Source organism: Oryzias latipes, chromosome 5 (genome assembly GCF_002234675.1).
Source record: "Oryzias latipes chromosome 5, ASM223467v1".
NCBI lineage: Eukaryota > Metazoa > Chordata > Actinopteri > Beloniformes > Adrianichthyidae > Oryzias > Oryzias latipes.
The window spans coordinates 19,619,753-19,636,332 of record NC_019863.2 but is presented as its reverse complement, the minus strand read 5'-3'; the positions used below and the strand labels follow the sequence as shown (position 1 = coordinate 19,636,332).

The window sequence follows — 16,580 nt, the reverse complement described above, 5'->3', positions numbered from 1 at the left end:
AGGGCAATCACAGCATTCAGGGGGACATTGCCCCGCTTGCCCATGCCTATATCCAGCATTGGTTTACTCCACCTTTTTCTCATTTTGGATTAAAGCACTTTAGAAGGAGTCGATGTTGGTAAACCCATCACCTTCTATTACGACCTTGCAATACTCTGTTGTAGCTTGGTTGTCTGAGGTTTCAGGCACAAGATGCTCTTGTGGTCTGTCCAGGTGCCAAACCCCTTTTTCACTTACCTGATTGGGTTTCTGTTTGGCATTTCTTCTACTTGGCTAAGCAGCCTGAACATTTCAGTCATTCTCCCTTTGTGGATCAGCAGACAGATACCTTGATTTATTCAGCATAAAGGTAATATCTGTCTGGATGGTAGCATAATCAAGTTCCAGCACAGCCTGTTTTGCTTAAAAAAGTGTGTTGTTATCTCGGTCAGGTCATGCATAAACCCTCCGATGGCCCTTTGCAGCAGTTTGCCCATTAGTCTGAACACTTGCTGCACATGTGATTTGCTTTCAAAAGAAACAAGACCTTGGAAAATGTTCAGACACTTATAATTAGTTTTCAGGAAATATGAAGCTCAGAATATTAGATCAGGTCATTTTGAATTACAGAAATACTTGTTGTAGCTTACTAGTGGCAGTGACAGGTGTTTGTGAGGCTGCATGCCTGTGCCTGACACCATGAAAGTGTCTTCCACAATTATATTTGCTGTTCTTCTTTTTCCATAAACACACACCTGTTTGTAGGAAATGTAGATCGGTCTGCTGAAGATGATCCACTCCACCACCTTGCTGCAGGGTGGGGTTGTCAGAGAGCCAGAGTAACGGTAGTAGCTTCCCAGTGAGGGGGGCAGCAGGTCCTTCAGCACAAACGGCTCCAGGAACGTTTCTTTCTCTGTGAGATTCACCGTAGAACACATGTCAGGACAACTTGACTTCATGGTTTCCCTGCAGGTTAAAGATTTCCTCACACCAGTTAATCTGTACTGAACCGCATCACAGCCCACAGTTTGTATACATATAAACACTATGATAACTATTTTGACATAATAATATTACCTGCCTCATGGACTTCTTATGCAGCACTGCAGATTTTTGTAATCACTTTGAATATACTTATTCCACATTACTGTCCTACATATTTGTTCTTGCTGTCTGAGTGGAACTAAACAAAAACAAACATCTGGATCTAAAGTACGCCATTAAAACTGATTCTGGCTAGTTTTTTTTTAAGCCTGATGTTATTTGCAGTTTGGTTTTGTTTTGTTTGTCAACAATCTCCTTTTTTGGAGTTTGACATAGGTGTTGTGTAATTACGTTTACTGCACGTTTGGTGAACAGTAAGGTGCCAGAGTCCATTAAACTGCGATTTGGACCACTTCTAGGCCAGCTTTGGCACAGTTCATTGAATCATGCCAGAGCACAGATGGAAGTGATTCCAACAGCCACACCAATCAGACTTTGGGGTCAAACGTACTGTATCTCTGTGCAGCACAGAGTACATGGTGTGGGCATGAAAACCTGCCACTTGGTGCTGATCTTAACTGCTTTGTGTCCCTTTTTGAGGTTTTAATGTTCTCTGATTGTTAGTGTTACCATACCAACATAACTTGAATGTACAGAATATTAATAAGATGGAAAAATATTTAAAATTGTCCAAATTTTATTATATTCAACATTGTACATTAAAAGAAAGACATAAAAACCTTTCATTCTGAAAAGATGGTGTGGTATCAGCTGAATATTGACCGCAGATATTACTGATCAAACATAACAAGGTGTGAGTTTATAAAAAACCCACAATCAACCTCTTGGAAATATGCTGTTTCCACAATGATCCCAATAAAAATTTCAATCTTAACCTCTTGACACCTGCCGTCCACACACGAGGACATCACATCGTGGGTTTTATTTACACTGTAGTTCATTCTGATTACCTGGGGCCCTATGGCTATGAAATAAAAAAGCATGTAAAACAAAAGCTTGGGTTTCAAAAGGGTAAGAAATTTGCTAGATATATTTGTACACCAGAGGTGCACAAAGATAGGGGTTTCACTGTCCCATAGTTTATACTGTATGTGTTAATCCAGTTCAAAGGCTTGGTCACTATTTTCATTGCTATACTTGTGTTGAGTGAAAATCTGCCGAACTGAATCTGCATCTTGAGGCCAGGAAAACCGTTTTTAACTTCAAACTGTCCTGATTATTGAATTACAGCACAAACTGCATCCATGATCCACTGACGAGCTTTAAGAGCATGCACAGAACACATGTAACAGGAAGGTCATGCATAGTGCAGGAATAGCATGCATTTGGACTCACCGTGGTGCACAACGCCCTTCAGGCCATGGATTATGGCATCCGCTGCATGATAGTCCCGCCCCCCTACCTGAGAACAGAATGACATGTCTACTGTTACTCTAGAATTTTAAGAATATAAATCAAGTCTGACACCAGAATCTGTGTCACTTCAGAACTGAGTTGTTCAGTTGTAAAAACTGACGTTTGATGTGATTTGCTGCAGCAGATTGATGCTCTTCAACTTTTATTTGGCCCAGTTTCCCAAACCAACAACTTTTCTATAAATCTATCTGTAGAACACAAGTACTAAAGCAATACTGGTGTATACAATTTGAATTGAAGTGGACCAAAAAAAAAAAAAAAAACCAGAATAGATGCTGAGAAGAGAAGTGCAGCAGTCAACAGACTCTTAGAGACGCCCCCTCCCCTTAACAGCATCATTGTTGTCATGGAAGCTGCGAATCCAGGGAGGCGGGCGAAACTCAAAAAGTACCAATTACTGACTTTTATAAGGGGCTTTAAACACAGCATAAAAGGCTTCTTAACAACGCATTCTGATCTGATAGAGGAGAAATACATGAAAGCTGCATACATTTTATGAAATTGTGCATTTCTACGAAGACTGGTTGCCATTTATTCCTTATGCCAACTGCTTTAATTGAAAATGAGAGTTCACAGTCTGTGATTCCAGAAAGAATAGATATTTTTAAAGATATTTTTTCACAAAGTATGTTTTCTGTCAGGTTGCTAACTGCGAAAACATTTTTATCTAATGTAATCAGATGAAACTTTAACATAAAATTAAAAAAAAACATAAAGGGGGAGTTGTGAACCAATGTGTTTCTGTGGCTTTGATCCTTACAGGCTTGGACACGGACGTGTATATAAGAAAGAAGAATCCTGTGGCTCCGTGACCCAGAGAGGGGTTCAACAGGTTCAGAATATGGATGGAGGAATGGAATCCTGTGCTCACGTGAAACAACAATCACTTTGAGCTTTAGTGAGGCCACCACTTCCCCTCCATGGTCTTTGTGGTGTTGGTTTGGGATCAAACTTTAATGTTCTGAAAACTGGAAACTTTTTGGACTCCCAACAGCAACCTGAAGGTACATGAAACCAATCTCCAAACTGTTAAAAGCATGTATGCTATGGTTTTGATGAAATCATGCAATTAGGCAAAAGAATAACCTCTGAGATCATCATGTTTTAACTCTCTAGATCCTGGGTATGGGGAGGAGGGCTGCTGGACATAGAAACCAGCGTAACTGCTGGTTATTACTTTCTGGATGCGCTTTTATTTTGGTGTTTAAAAATTCAACATAAAATTAATTTCTGCAAAGTGCACAGATGTACACTGTAATGTTCTACATGAGAAATGTGTTGAGGAAAAGGAGAAAGGAAAAACATTTTCAGAGAATACATAATAACAAAATAATAATACTTCTTTTTATTTAAAAAGCACCTTTCCAAGGACACTGTAGAGAGGAAAACTCAGTAAAAACAACAGATAAAAACAAATGATTTAGATACTGTGGAAACAAAGCTAAGTAATTTATGTTATTTTAAACAGACGATCTTTGAGTCAGGATTTGAAAATGGATAAACAGCCTGTCATCCTCATAGGTGGGAGAAAGTTCCAAAGTTTGGGGGCATAGAAACTGAAAGCTCTGGCCCCCAGGTGCTGAGGCAGGGTAAAATGAAATGATGAAGAGGATTTCAACACCTTTACAGATATTGAAATACTGAATTAATGAAAAAAGTCATAGACAGATAGTAGCAATGATGGAGTCCAACACCTGCCAACAAACTGCGTGCCTCACTGCCGGCTAAACCCGGGCTCACTTTGAAGGTGCTGGGACTCATGCATGGTCTGAGATGAATGCAGCCCAGCTAGAATGCACACTCTTCATTCTGATCCATCCGCTTGTAGACAAATATATCCATGTACATCTTTGTTTTCCTTGTCTGAGCTGGAATCTGGCTAAAATTTTTCGGCTTGGTAGCTCCAATATTGCTCGCCATTTTTGTTGTACAGCTAATGCTGGTTTGGGGGCTTGAGGGTCTGCAAACTAGCGGGAGAGCGTGTACATAGATGGATGTCGGGAAGCAAAGGTGGGCTTACTCCATGCCAACAGTCCCACCCACAACTGAGAGGAGAATTTCGAATGAACTACTGCCACTCTGCAGAAACTATGTCCTTGAAAACAATGCAGGTTTTTTCATTTTGCCTAAAAACGCCATCATCATAATTAAAAGTCCATTGGGGCACTTTTACAATAGATCAAAACATGACCGGAGTTGAAATTAGAAAACATTTTTGCATCTTAAAAATTAAGCTTTAGATTTTATTTTTTTATTTATTTATTTATTTATTTACTTACTTATTTATGTATTTGTTTTTTTATTTATTTAATTATTTATTTATAACCACCAGATGATACAGCCTCGATTGATTTCATGGGATTTCATGGTTTATTTTTGTTTCTGACTGTTTCAGAGGTGACAAAGTTGAGTAAACAAGACAGTAAAAGTTGTATCATCCCACAGTCAAAACTGCTTCGCCATTACAAACTTGGGGGAGGGGTTATGTTTCTGCGCACAACGCCAGAGAAAGTGGGTGAAGGAGAAAGGCTCAAGAGAAACGATTACAAAGACGCGGAGAGGAAGTGACAGACAGGAAACAGAAAAGAGGACAGAGAATTAGAGTTTCATTATTAATGTTTGTCTCCGAAAGCCCACAGGCTCGTCCCCGGAGAGTTCAGGCCGAGGGGCCTCACATCAAAACGCCCCGCTCTCTCACTTTGTCTATTCGTTTCTCGTTCCTCCTACATCTCTTTGTCTTTTTCTTCTCTCTACCCTCCCCTCACAACTCCATCCATCCCCTCCGTCTCCTCAGGGACGGCGACTGCTGTGACAAATGGAAAAAAGAAACCATACTAGGAAATGACATGTCCTCACTTTTTTCTCCTCCACTTCATCGTCTACACACCCCTCTGCCTTTCTGTCAACAGACCCACAAATACTCTGATTACATAAAACAACAGATATGTTTAGTTCCTGATAGGAGCTGATTGCCCACTTTGATCTGCTTCATGATCAGACCCTTCTGCAGTGGTCGGTCAGATTTGATTTCTTTTTATGGACAGATGATAGCATCCTGCTGTCTGCATGTAGGGGTTTTAGCATCTGCTCTTCTGCATGAAAGTCATGTAAACTCCAAAAAAATGAAAAACACTTTTTTTTGGGGGGGGGGGGGGGGGGGGGGGGGGATATTAATTTTACTAATTATTTCTTTTTTCAAGTTTGTGTGATTGTTTAGGTCAACCAATTTGGGACAAACTTCTCATGTTAAAAAAATTCCTAAATAAATGACCTGAGTGGAAAATGTTAACATGTTGTTCATATTTTGTTGAATCAGAGTATAAAGTAACTGGTAATTGGGTCATATGGTGGCCCTGAGGTGCAAATCACACCAACAAATCACTCAATGCAAAAACATGCAACCCTCTTGAGACCTGGCGTCCAAATACAGGGACGCCACATTGTGGTTCTTAGTTTCATAGCAGTTAGTTCTGATTACCTGGGGCCCTGTGACTACAAAAAAAAAAGTATATACAACAAGAGATCGGGTCTCAAAAAGTTAAAGATCACAACAACAATAAAAAAGCAAAATAACTGATAAAAACACATTTTAGAAATGAAAACAAAATTCTAAAAAATCAAAATGCAATTCCAAAAAAATAAATAAAAATAAAAATGTAACACTCATAAAAACAAAAGTAATATCCAGAAATCAAAATGAAAAGTTAACAAATTAAAACTCAATAAGATATGTTTTGAATATAATGATTTGTTGGTGGGATTTGCACTTCAATGCCACCACAGTAACATTCAAGTGACTTAAAACCTTCTAAAACTTATATATAAACATATATTCTCCACTTAAGTCTTTCAGAGATTTAACATTTGAAGATCAAAACTCTGCCTTTAAATAGTGTTAATTTTTGGATCTTATTTCACATCTGTGAGTAATTTCGAGAGCAGGATTATTGGTGTTTAAAGTGAAAGTCAAGATCAGAAAAAAAAAGGAAAACCATTTTTTAAAGAAAAATGATCAAACAATGACGAAAACTGTAACAAAGAACTGCAGCTCCTTAAAACTGCAGTTACCCTGAAAAATGTGAATTTGTTGTTTGAGTCTGAGTGAAGGCTGATTACGTCTTTCAGGCAGAGAAACATGAACTCTAATCTCTGCAGCTTTTCTGCCGACCAGGCACCTCTGTGTTTCATCTTATTAGACCCACTTTGATGTTCTCCATCTCTTCTGGCATTTTCTATAATTTACTTTATGGAAGGAGCTTTGGAGATCTGTTTAAATGAAAGGTGTGGCTCCTTTTTTCATGGGTCTTAAAAAAAAATAAGAAAACAGCTTTACAGCAGTTTGAAAAAAAATACGACTCTGAACGTCAAGACCACGTTTTAGTGAATCACAAAAAGATCAGCAGACCATCATTCATTTTTGTTCTCGTGCTACTTTTTAATTCTTCATTTTTTTCTTTTTAGCAAAAAACTTATTTACTTAAAAATGATTTGAGCTACCGTACAATAACACTGTGATAGCAGAGGTTCTGCTATTACAAAATCTGAAGTTCACATTCTAGAGTGTGATGGGAGGCAAAAACAGTCAGTCCAGACTTAATAACAGACAGACAATTTGGTAGGCTGGATTCTACCCTAGCTTTCAAGGGGGAGAAAAAATTGACTAGTCTAAATGTTTGATTGCTTTAGCTCTTTTAGGTTGTCATGCATTTATGTTCATCTTCTGTATGTGCTCACTTTCTTTTCACTGTAAGATCAAGTCTTGTGTTTAGTTTTTGCTATAAGTTTTGAGTTTATTTCTGTTACTCTGTCTATTCATTTTAATTAACTCCTTCGTTACCATTCATGTAATATTTAATACACGCATTTCTGAGACTCATTAGCATGATCCAAACTTTCCTAAAAAAAACATTGTTTATCATTTGGTCCATGTTTTCTGCACTGTAGTTCATCATTCCACTAGCGGCAGTAGAAGGGCTTTTCCCTGCTCATTTCAAAAGGTCTGCTCCTGTGAAATCTCTGTTACAGTGCAGGAAATAAGGAGACAGTAAACCCTAGATGTGGTTGTGGAGGAAATTCCCAGTATATCAGCCTTTTCTGAAATCCTTAGACCAGCCTGTCTGGCACCACCAACCATGCCATGTTCAAAGTCCCTTTAACCACGTTTCTTCCCTGTCTTGTCTATGTCAGCACGCATAATTGCACTGAGTTGCTGCCATCTGATTGGCTGATTAGAAATTTGCATTGACAAGCAATTAGACAGATGTGTCTAATACAGTGGCCAATAAGTGTATTTCTCATAAAAAATATATTGGAGGTTTTTTGGGGATTTAATCAAAGGGTTTAAAATGAAACTTAAATTTAAAAACAATCTGTCAATTATTTTGGGCTATAACCTGATTAAGTTAAAGTTTAGTTAATTACTGGAGCTAATGATGTTTCTGTTGACTTCTATTCAAAGGCCAGTTTATGTGTTTTATACTTGAAAAAAGAAGAAGAAAAATGAATCTTACTTGTTGATTAATAAACTCTTGTCTTCATCTGGCTGTTCTGTCCCTGAAAAGCAATTTTTAGTATATTTTTCATTTTAACAAATAAGGAAAACACAGCAGTATTTTAATAAATCTTGTGACTATTTGGTACCCATAGGTTCTTCTAGGGAAGGATTCTCTGACTCTAAGCTTCAAGGATTGATTGTGACCTGTTTCTTATCCAAACAATCCCATCTTTGGAGCAGGTAGGACAGGCCTCCGTCATTGTTGCATTTACTGCTTTGGAAGTCTTATGTCTTCTCACAAATGTTCCATTGAATCGGTGTGTTTCATTCCTGTTCTGTCTATGCTACAAACACTAACTGTCCTTGTTTGTCTTGCAAGACATGTTTCAGTGTTTGTGCGTTTTTTTTCAGCGTTTCTGTCGCTCTCCTGTTACCTCACTGTTACTGCAAGAGAAAAACACTTATTTTCCTTGCAACTCATGTTTTGCAGGTTTTCTATGTTTTTCTGTCTCTCCTGTCTTCTTGGACCTGAGCTGGTAACAGCAGATTGTTGATCTTCATAATTCCTTTTTTTTTCTTGTAATTTTTGGTTTATATAGAGTTTTCCTCTCAATTGTAACCTTTGCTTGCTCAGTATAAGAATATGCTAAAAAACCCTTTAAAGTTGCCTGTTGCTCACTTTATTCAGGACATCATTTTATTGCCATTTTGGCTTATTCAAACTATCTGAACCTTATTGAATAAACTGATTTGAATAGAATAGAATAGAATAGAATAGAATAGAATAGAATAGAATAGAATAGAATAGAATAGAATAGAATGGCTTTATTGTCATTGTGCATAGTACAATGAGATTTAAGCATCCCCATCCAATGAATTGGATTATAACAATAGTAGACCTTAAAACTCGGTTTGAAGTTTATTTTTTTGTAAAGCGCATCAAGACAACATTAGTTGTGAAGATTTTATAAGTAAACAAAATTGAAATTTAGTAAATGGTTTTAAAGGATTCATTGTTCTCAATGTATCTTTAGGCAGTTGTAACAAGAGTATTGAGGGTCCAACAGTTCACCTGGAGGAATGTTGATTTTTAATACTCTGAACCAAAAGGAGTTTGAAGCTGTTGACCGAAGACATTCAACACCTTGTAGAAGCAGCCATCCAATAAATACAGATTTCACAGTTTCACGGTGGGAAACCTCGGCTGCAGATCGCAGGGATACACTTTATTGCACTGATCCATATATTTGTTTTGTGACACTAAGCTGTTACCAACAAAAACATGTAAAAAAAAAATCTATGCAGGGAGGCATCTGTGTGATCCTGCAGAGCGCCTCTTTAACATCCATGTGATTAAGTTTGCATCTAGGATCGCCCCAGTTCATTGTTCATTCCGGAGCGGTGCCTCCTCTCTGCAGGTAACTGCACAAGTTTCTGTCTAGAACTGATGGATATAAGGGGCAGTCAAGAGGAAACAAATTCCTCGCTCCATCAGTTATGCATCTTGACATTTCAGGACATGATAATAAGTCATCTGTGTTATATCAGATTAAGCATTACTGGGAAGCATCAAGCTGGGTCATTATTTACTAAACAAATGTCAAACTAACAAGAAAAGTGGCTTCAATGCTTTTGGAGTGTTAAAGATTGTTTGTCAGGATTTGAAAGAATGTTGCATAGGGGAAAAAACAAACAAAATGATAGAAAAGAAGACTAATAATGAACTTTCTTCTTTTTGTTTTACCTTAACAAACAGACGATAAATTCAATATTTTTTTTAAACATTTACACTATTCTACGTTTTCCGCTCTAATATGTAAATTAATGGAGGTACCCATGGTAAACTGAAATCTTTACCACTCACTAACCATCTCTATACAGCTATAAATAAGTCTAGTTTGAATATAATTATTTCAAAGGATAAATCTGTTAAATTACAGGAACATAAACTATCATAAAAAAGAGGGAAGCTGAACTCCTAAAATCTAAACCTTAAGTGTGAGCTGGACTTCAATAAAACAGGAATTTATTTGTCTGCTCTGGTTTCTTTATTAACAGAATTCTGGCAAATGAACTGAAGAATTTAGTCAACCCACTGAGCTCCAGCTGCTTTTGAACTCAAAATGTGCAAATAGGACTGACAGCATTAGAATTAGATAAGTAGGTTTATTTTGAAAACATTTTTGGGAGAAAAAAAAAGAGAAAAAAAACTCTTTGACTTTGTTGTCTACTACTGCAACTTCAGTGACTTTAGGTTGCACCAAAAACTGCTGAAGGCACAACTTCGTTTATGATCTAATTCATGTAGCCTACTAAATAACAATATTTGGAATTGATTTTTAGGTTACATTTCGTTTAAGTAAAAAAAAAAATGTATGTAACAAAAGCTGCATATCTCCCTTTTTATTATTTGTATGACTTGATAATCAAAAACATGTTTTATTAGTCATTTGTGAGGACAAGAGAGCTCAATTGTTGACACATTACAAGTAAATATTACAAAAAATAATAAAATAAATAACTTTTGACTTTTGGTAATTGAAAACAGACAAAACAGTTTGTGGGTAATTTTTCTATGTTTAGATCATAAATTACAACAAAAATCTTGTTTATTTGCAATGCATGCAATAGTATTGAATAATTAAAGAATCCTATGTACTACAAAATTTACCATTTTTTCCAATTCTTTAATTTATAAATGTAATTACAAATGAATCTTTTTTTTTTTTTTTTTTTTTTTTTTTTTAACTTGTCCTGTCCAACAGCTGGGCAGACAGATGAGAGCTGAGGGCCTCTTGTGTTGGACATATTTTACTTTAACAAGAGGGGTTAATAATCTTCAGACAAACCAAAGGTATGTCTGAATAAACCCCTTTTGTAATTGAGGCCAAACTTTATTAATTTCAATCATGTTTGAAAATCTTTGGTTTTGGACCGGACGGAAAAGGAAAGAGGGGAAGAAGAGAGAGGGACGTTAGAGAGAGGGGGGGGGGGGGGGGGGGGTAGGAGGGTGATAATAGGAGGGGAAGGGGGGTAAGACCATGAAGCAGCATAAAGCAACAAGTTTACTGGTTGTTAATCATTATGGTAAGGTTCAAATGTAGTACAAAAGGGCGGGGCCTGTCCACACACACACTCAAATGTTATAAACACACCTGCTAGCTGCAAAAATGTCCACCTGTCGACCTGTACACAAAACAGATAGTGTTCACACTATAATTTTCTAAGAATTATGTGGGCCTGTAGATTCAAAGAAAACTTTTCTTCTTGGTGTTAAACCATCCCCAAGTTATTATTGCTAAATATTTATGACTGGCTAGCATGTGGCTTTAACTTGGAAGAGAGGAAAGAGCTCAATTTATGATGAAATCCTGAAGTTTTTAGTAGATGTTTGATTCAGAGCAAAGTAATAGCGTGCAGGACTTACATAGAAAAACAACAAATAGGTAAAAAGATTCTTTACTCTATGAAAGCAACAAAATACCTCCTCACTTCAGTGTTGTTTGCAGGAGAATTTTTTTTTGTGGTAAAATGAGAAGGAATTTTATGGAAATGTTGGATATCAGTGTTGAGTCTAGGTGCCCCCATAGGGTGGCTGCAATTAACAATATGACAGACCACCTGTGTGACAACCAGCCCCTGTCTCCCCCAACCAAGTGTTGCCAGGTATTAATTTCTATACAATATAGGACCAGTCTCCTATATGTTTCTTAGCTAACCTGCCACTGAAGCTTCTTATTAGTGGAACACACCTGATCCAGATAATTGGCAGCAGGTAGACTGGGTTTTTACAAGAACCAGCAGGATGTTGGCCTTTGAGGCAGGGAGTTTGACACCTCTGGCGTAAACAGTTGAGGAGTTATGGTATGTCAAAGAGCATGGGTTATTTAGGTATCACCAGCAAGACCTCCAGGAACGAACTGCTATCCAGGAAGGGGTATTTTATTTCCCGGACTCAAGTATTTACAGATGTCGCTGACATCTGTGCTCTGCCCACTGATGATCATCTTGTTCAGGTGTTTGCAACCAATCACAAGAAACGGTTGAACCCTGAAAAAAAACAGGGAATCAAGAATGCATCGATGGCACAAGTTGAGATAGCCAGATCTTTAAGTTAACATTGAACAATCCTTCAAAGTCAGCTTCAGCTGTTGTCAGCAGCACAGAATGGCAACACAGGAACTGTCTTCCGTGGCACCTGGCACATGATTGACTGAACCCCCCAGCTTGTCCATGTTCAGGTTTTAAAAAAATGGTAGAAAAAAAATGAGACGAGCAAACATGTCTGTGGTTGAAAATGAATCCTTTCTCTTCATCTGCGGGCTGGAGCTCTTAGCCTCAGAGCTCAGTGTCAGACGTCATGGTTGGTAAATATCTGTTTATCAGTCCAATCAGCCCAGAGCACAATGCTGTCAGAGTCTATCAGCGTCCCCACCTGTATGTTACACCGACACCGTTTCCAATCAGAGCTGCGGCTGTCAGAGAAACCCTGCGTGGGCGTCGCTCATGGAACTCTGTTGTTAGCCAGCCTTCACTGAGTTCAACTTTAATTACAAGTCCAGCTCAGAAACAATGTTTTCAATCGTAAACATCAAAAATTGAGAGCGTGCAGTGTGGGTCAGTGTGAGAGATCACACTTTCATCACCGCCTTTATGCTAACATGAGCTTCTGTCCCACTTATCAGCAGATAATTCATACTACAGATTTGGATTCATCTGAAGTTGAGACCAAACAGACTGATGATGGTCTTCTGGGACACACACACACATAGATTCTCTCACCTGGAAGAAGACCGCCATGGCTGCAATCATCCTCCTCTGCCTGAGCGCCGCACCGAGGCTGTCAAAATCGTCTGAGTTGTACATGAAGATCTGCATCTGTAAAGGAACGCAACACTGAATTAAACACGTGTCACACTTTCTTCACAACTGGCAACAATGAAAAGCCTTCAAACGGCTGGGCTCAGCTGTGTGTGCAGTCTGTCAAAAGCAACAGGTGTGGAACAAGACCAGAGCGTCCACACCAAAAACACAAGAATCAAATTTGACAGCCTCTGAAGTTCCCCTGCCTCCAAAAACCCAGATCTCCATTATTCACACCGACGTGGAGGTGCACCTGACCACAGGACTCAGGTTTGATGTAAATGGATGAGCAGCCAGATAGAATTTGTGAAACCAAACAGAGGACACTGCAAAGACAGAATACCTGGGCTGAAACGGAAAATCAAACAATCAAGACGACAGACTAAGCAAAATGAAGGCAGGAGGTGAACTCAACAGACAACTTTATATATGCAAGAAAGTCCAGACTGAAAGAAAAAGAGAAATGTCAGGGTGCGGCTCAATATAGGAATCCAAACACACACTAACCCCTTCAGTCCTCCAACCCCTAACTTCAGACAATTAAATAAGCAGAGATAACCAGTTGAAACTTTTTCCTATTTTCCTATTTTCAGACCTGCCACTCACATAGAAACAAATACTAACAGTTACCTACATTAATTTTTTACTGAATATTTTTTACAAATGTTCAATTAACAGTCAAGCTCACCCGAAAGGGCTACATAAAGAATGTAAGAAAACATAATATGATTTACCAATGTTACCATTCAAATTGTTCTGGGTAATTCCAGTGCAGTTTGCTTTTACAGTGGATCACAGGAGTGACAAACTGATGACATCCAACATTTTTTGGTGACTATGTACTATGTTCTGTACAGTCTGTAAACCTTATTTGAGCAGCAGGGGTTTTCAAAGTGCGGCCCAGGGGCCAATGGCGGTCCGCGGGAAGATTTTTTGTGGCCCTCAATAAAAGAGAGCCAGAGCAGGTTCCTTTGAGGAAAAACGTTGTGTTGGCGAGAAGAAAAGGCAATTTCAAGCTAAGTGGACAAATGCTTACTTTGTCATACCTCAAGGGCTGGATAGAGTCATGTGCCTTATTTGCAAGCAGGTAAATGCAATGCAAAAAGAATTTTAAAAAAATCGTCACCATGTTACAGATTCTAAAAACTATGACAAATTTACCGAAGCAATAAGCTCCAACAACTACGAGGCTATGCTGCACACCAGATGTTTACAAAAATGGCTAAATCCATTGAATCTGCGATAGAAGCTAGCTACGTTGAGGCTTTGGATATAGCCCGGCGTAGCAACTGTTTAAGTGACGGGGAGTTTGTAAAAGAATGTAAGCTAAAAGTAGCAGACATTGTTTGTCCAGAGCAAAAGAATAAATTAATAGAATAAAATTTATTTGGCCAAAAGATTTCCATGGAAAGTGCAATCATATATGTGTGAGCTAAGAAAAAAAAAAATATATGAATATATATATATATATATATATATATATATATATATATATATATATATATATATATATATATATATATATATATATATATGTGTGTGTGTGTGTGTGTGTGTGAGTGGGTGTGTGTGTGTGTGTGGGGGGGGGGGGGGGGTGAGCTACAGAGCCGACCTTTAATCTAAAAGGGCTTTTCTAGTATAAAAGGTCTTGAAAATAAAATATGTCACTGAATGTAATTTATTCCTAGATCTTTCTTCCCCTGTGTAATGATTCGTTTAGGGTGATTGATGCATGAAAATGCAGAACCTCTTTTCACAACTCTGTCCATACTCTAGGACCCGCTGCAATAAGTGCCCAATCCAACACTTGTAATGTAGTGAGTGGTTATGCGAAAAGCAGAAACACAATAATGTAGCAGTTCATTTAGTGACCTGCTAGAGGGATCATCAGCACATACAGAATCTTTTTATGGATGCCTGTTCCTGCAGAGTCCTGCTGAATCCTGGCGCTCTCCTGTGTCTTCATGCATTAACTTTGGCAGATCGTACACGCCTCCATCAAATGTCAGCAACACTACAAAGCAAACCATGATAATGTGTTTGTGCTCACCAAGACGTATACACACAAAGACAGAAAACTGTCCAAAACAGTGGAGTAGCATCGGTTACTGTGGAAACATGGAGGAGAGATGCACTTACAGGCGTTCATATCCTGAGTGTGTGTCAGAGTACATTAAGCATAAATGTCATTGTGTTCGCTGCAGCTGATGCTTTTTGCACGATGATGTTTGTAGAGCAAACATCGATGCAGACACAATTTGATGAATGTGAAGCAGATCTTCTCATCTGGAACAACACACTCTACAGACTCCTATTAAGTGTGGGAATAAAGGCGGAACAAAAAGCTGATGAATTTGCACTAATGATGGTGATGAAACTATAAGTAATGCACATTAGGGACTGATGGATGGGTTTTATTTAGGTTAAAACACAGTCAGGAATGGTTAAAGAGTCCAAGAGGAGAATCTAATCAATGACCGACATGAAACATCTGGGGTGCTTCTGTCAGCATCATTCACGTACCGGTACATGGATTTTCCATTCCATTCCCTCTTCCCAAACAGCAATTCCCTTGTTCTATTGTGCAGCGGAACAGTACACCAGAAGTAGCCACGGGTGATGTTTACATCTGTGCCTCCTGATCTTTTGCTTCCATTTGGAAATATAGTTTTACCTGCTAACACGGCTCTATGGGAATCCAGAGAAATACCTTCTCATGCTGAGTAACCACAACTCCTGCTATTTTATGAAAAGCTACCAGCTTCCCCCACAGCAAAAACCAGCCTCTTGGCCATCTTGATCTCAGCTGTGGTGCTTCTCCATCTAAAGGAGCACAGCAGAAAAACTTCTGAAAAAAACATGTGAATGCTGAGGCAAACCAGTCCTGCTGCCGCTCTCCCATAATCATCCTGCAGAGGAAACAAATCAAAAGAAGGTCGCCTTTGGGGGAACAAAGGACGCAACCTCTGCAAAGTCATTCTCTACAGCTGACGTTTTAGACTGCAAATATCCAACACTGTAACAAAAAGTTCCAAAAACATCAAATCCCGACCGGTCTGCATTAGGTGATAGCCTACTGATGTGCTTATCAGTCAAACTATCATGTGTCACATTCAGATTAATTATAGTTCAGGACTTCTGATTCTCCTCACACAAATTATCTCCATTAATTTGGTTAATTTTACCCATCCTTCAATAACAGGCTCATAAATAGTAGGTTGAGTTAACTTTTCACTTCACCACAAACCTGAAAGCTTTGCTGTAAATTCAATGCAGCGACCTTCTAAAGGTAGCTGAAGAAAACCGTGTGTGGACACATAAGTGTTACAGCATAAAGCACATAATGAACTATTAATATGTGAGATATGTGAGAGGGTAAAAGCGCTGGAGACAGACTCTCACAGCGAGGAGTCAGGCAGCCTCGCTGCTGCAGTGATGCTTCATTATTACAGACGTAAGTGGTTTCTGAGGGAGAAGAATGAAGTGATTTAAAGCTAACAACCTGCTGAAACTAAATGTACATGAACGCATTCCATCATGGCACTAGACAGAAGCATCTCTGCGTGAGTTAGGAATTACTCATGGCCCCCAAAAAACTATTCACAATAAAGCTGAACGGAGTTTGGTACAAAGAATTCCAGGTCTTTTAAAAGTCTGATGTGTTTTAAACTTAAACCTGAAAGGCTCAGATTTGTGTGCAGGATCGTGACCTTTGTTCCACAAATGTAACATTGCAGGGTTTTTTTCACTTACACTGCAAGATCAAACTTTAAAACAGGCACCGATAAAAACGGATTTGCTTCATGAACTCCTACATTTTGAT

The 16,580-nt window shown here is 38.5% G+C and overlaps 1 protein-coding gene across 1 annotated transcript in view; it reads right to left on the bottom strand.

Annotated features, from left to right (window-relative positions):
* The window catches only part of LOC101160156 (receptor-type tyrosine-protein phosphatase gamma), a 228,475-nt gene that overhangs the window by 51,187 nt on the left and 160,708 nt on the right, over nucleotides 1–16,580 (bottom strand). Inside the window, exons 5-7 of the mRNA XM_023955062.1 lie at nucleotides 12,677–12,772; nucleotides 2,320–2,386; nucleotides 735–892 (exon numbers count right to left, since the gene is read on the bottom strand). Coding sequence (XP_023810830.1) covers nucleotides 735–892; nucleotides 2,320–2,386; nucleotides 12,677–12,772 — 321 coding nt within the window. The remainder of the gene's footprint in view (nucleotides 1–734; nucleotides 893–2,319; nucleotides 2,387–12,676; nucleotides 12,773–16,580) is intronic.